Here is a 3,592-nt window from a genome sequence, read left to right as displayed (position 1 = left end):
ATATTTGGGTTACGTTCCTTGGGTGGTTCAATTTCATGCAAGGGTTGCAAGAGAGTGATATTCATAGTTTTTTGGTGGCAGCTTGGCAGTATAAACTTAGTCCCCTCATTGGTAATTTCTGGAAAGCGGGTATCATCACGGTCATCTGGGCCATTTGGATGCAGAGAAACAATTGTATCTTTGATAATCAAAAGTTCGAAGAACGTCGTGTCATCCACACTGTGAAAGTTGCTTTCAAAGAGATTGATAATAACTTTGCTAAATTAGGCTACATGTGGAATTCTTGGTCGGATTATCTGATTCTCCGGGCAGTGGGTGTTAATACCAGGAGTGCTCCTCCTCCGGAGTTTGTGGAGGTACATTGGTGGCCACCGGTGGCGCCGTGGATCAAAGTGAATACTGATGGTTCAGCGACGGGAACTCTGGGAACTATTGCTGCAGGTGGGGTGTTTAGAGATAACTGGAATGTGGTGCGTGGTTGTTTTCACTTCAAAGGTGGCTCGGGTTTTGCCTTTGAAGCAGAGCTACTGGCAGTTATCTCGGCGATTCAAATTGCTCACAATCGTGGATGGCACAGACTTTGGATTGAAGCCGATTCCACCTACGTGATACTCATTCTTAATTCTCGTTCTTTGAATGTGCCTTGGCGTTTTAAGGCGGCTTGGAATAGGATTTTAAAGATGTTAGATGCTTTCTCGCTGCAGGTTTCTCACATCTTTAGAGAAGGAAACAAGGCGGCCGATATAATGGCTAACCAACAACGTTCGGAAGGGTGGTGGCCGCACGAGATTGAGGAGATTAGGGCTGCGGTTCGTCTTGACATGGCTTCGCATAGCCATCTGCGTCAAAAACGGTAGTTGGGGCTGATGGGTGGCTGTTTGGTTCTAACCGCCCGTTTTGTTTTTTTTTTTTTTTTTTTTTCCCGTGGGGTGAGAGCCGGGATAGTTTGGGGACGATGGTTAGGCCGGAGTTCCGAAAACTTTCCCTTCCGCTCTTCCCTACTTTCGTTTTGTGTTTAGACGAGTACTCTTTTTCCTTCTCACGGTTTTTCCCACTGGGTTTTCAGTGAAAAGGTTTTAATGAGGTTCGGCCCTTAGTCTGCTCCTTCTGTGCTTTCAAGGGTTTTTTTGGTTTTTTCTTTTCTTTTTTTATAAAATCGTCATTTAAAAAAACAAGAGCTAGCAGACAATATTTCTCCAAAAAAATAATTCCACATAATAGTCTTATAACAATAAATTCTATAATAGCATGTGTGCACTAAACACCATACAAATCCACTCTTTATGTTCAAGAATAACCAACATAAATGACCTATATTCAGCACATATTTTCAGTACCTGGTTTAATCCAAAGCTGAACCTATAATGTCAAAATTCAAAACATAAGAAATTAAATTTACTGCATAGTGAATTACCTAATCATTTTCATTCTCATCTGATGGCATCTTATCTTCAAAGAAGTCATCATCATCATCATTTGAATCAGAATTATCACTGGAAAAGTAATCATCTTCATCATCTTCATCTTCATCATCCAAATTATCAACATTATCTTCACTAGTAGGATCAACAACTATCACACTATCAACATTTGCTCCAACCCATGATATACTTTCATTGTTAATAGTTGTTTCATCTTGTTGACGGGAAACATGCTCATCTTCAAAGCTTTCAAATTCATTAACCTCTGGATCAACATTAAATATAGCTCGAGGAGTCATCTTCAAAGCTACATGCCAATCTGGATCAATGGGATCTTGAATATACCATGCTTGTTGAGCTTGAGATGCCAAAATAAATGGCTCATCTATATTCCTATTTCCTCTATATAGTAAATGAGCAAAGTTGACCAAAGTGAAATTAAACTCATCATGTTTCAATCCTAAATTATAGTCAACCCAATCACATTTGAACAACATAAATTTTAAATTATTGGTGTACCTCACTTCTATTATATCCTTCAAAATACCATAAAATGGAAAAACATCCCCCGAACAACTTCTGGAGCCTAGGTTTTAATGGAAAATAACGAACAACTTTTGCTGGAATTCTATTTTCCTTTTTAGCTGAACAGTCATCCTGATCCTCAAATGACTTGTACCTAGAAGTCTGGCAATGTTTACAAACCTTGTCCTTCTCCGTTTCTTTCCAATACAACATGCAATCGTTAGGGCATGCATGAATCTTTTTATATACTTAAGACCCAACTCTTTAATTATGTTCCAGGCTTCTCTATAAGATTTTGGGAATATCTCATTAAGCTGAAACCTATGAAGCACCAGTACGTTTCTGAGGGTAGCGTCCGAGTATTAAAACGAAAAAAATACGAATACGTGTAAATACGTCTGAAATACGTATTTAATGCGTCTTTTTCGTTTTTTTCGTATTTTTGTTTTTAGGGTTTGAGAAATACGTTTTTAATACGCCTGTTGACTAAAAAATACGTTTGACCCAATTTAAAAAAGAAAAAACAGAAGACCAAGCCTACTACGCGAATTAGTTCTCTGAATTTCTCATCTCCTAAACCCTACATATATGCAAGCGGCGCAAATCCCAGCCCGTTCTCCGCCGTCGCGACTGCTGCCGCAGCTGTTCTGGAGCAGTTCATGAAGCGGCACAAATCCCAGCCCGTTCTCCGCCGTCGCGACTGCCGCCGCCGCTGTTCTGGAGCAGTTCATGAATTGGAGTGTGAATTGGGTATATATTGGGGGTGCGTATCGTGGTAGGCGGTGGGTATATTGGGGTGGGTTTAATTATGTTATTTATTTACTTGGGTGGCCGATTGGTGTAGGTAAGGGGTGGGTTTAATTTTGCTATTTATTTATTTACTTCTAAGTTTTAAGAATTATGTAGTTATTTGTTATATTTGGTTATGAATTAGTTTCTATGATATATATATTAATATTATTTATAAAATTATTATAAAAATTAAAACGTATTTTTAACGTATTCGTATTGTGATTTTTGGGATATTGACGTATTTTCGTTCTCGTCTCGTATCGTATTCGTATTTCGTATTCGTACCGGTGCTTCCTAGGCTGAAACGCCTCATTCAAAACTTCCATCAACATTGTGAACGAATTGTTACTCCAGCGACAAAGAGACTTCACATGCAACAATCGCACTATAAAAGATAATGTAGTGAAGGTTTTGCATCCAGGAAATAACTCACACTCAGCATGCTTTAAGAGGTTAAAAAACTTCTCGGTGCTTTCATCAAAGTGAGTCTGAGGGTGTTGTGTTTGTCCTCTAGGAACTTCATCAGATTTAGTACCAAAACTACTAGTATTTTCATGAAATTCACCATAGTGATGTGATGCCATCAATGTATCATGTATCAATCCTTCCACGTCGTGATGTTCATTTCTATCATGTGATGCATTATGTAGTGAACCCAACTCTTTTTGTATAATTTTCTGTATTGAATTACGATAGCAATTGTAATATGGAACAAGAGATTAGGATAGAGAGAAATATAGAGAGAGAAGAATTGGGAAAGGAAATTGAATTTTCATTTTCTGATCTTCTCTTGCGCAACAAGGGAACCTTTTAATCAAAGTGGTCCCCAACTAACCTCAACTAACAGCACTTCT

The 3,592-nt window shown here is 38.5% G+C and overlaps 1 protein-coding gene across 1 annotated transcript; it reads right to left on the bottom strand.

The window, feature by feature from the left end:
• Positions 1-1,218: 1,218 nt before the first annotated feature.
• On the bottom strand, positions 1,219-3,377 carry LOC131006680 (uncharacterized). The gene is made up of 2 exons (XM_057933847.1): positions 3,045-3,377; positions 1,219-2,267 (listed from the first exon to the last, which is right to left on the bottom strand). The coding sequence occupies exon 2, from the start codon at positions 1,916-1,918 to the stop codon at positions 1,415-1,417; it is 504 nt and encodes a 167-aa protein (XP_057789830.1). The 5' UTR covers positions 1,919-2,267; positions 3,045-3,377; the 3' UTR covers positions 1,219-1,414.
• Positions 3,378-3,592: the final 215 nt, after the last annotated feature.

Source organism: Salvia miltiorrhiza, chromosome 1 (assembly GCF_028751815.1).
Source record: "Salvia miltiorrhiza cultivar Shanhuang (shh) chromosome 1, IMPLAD_Smil_shh, whole genome shotgun sequence".
NCBI classification, from domain to species: Eukaryota; Viridiplantae; Streptophyta; class Magnoliopsida; order Lamiales; family Lamiaceae; genus Salvia; species Salvia miltiorrhiza.
This window is presented reverse-complemented; position numbering and strand designations above follow the sequence as displayed.

Bases quoted from the DNA above. Each gene is read 5' to 3' on its own strand.
- LOC131006680 (XM_057933847.1), bottom strand. From the start codon at position 1,918: ATGTTGTTCAAATGTGATTGGGTTGACTATAATTTAGGATTGAAACAT.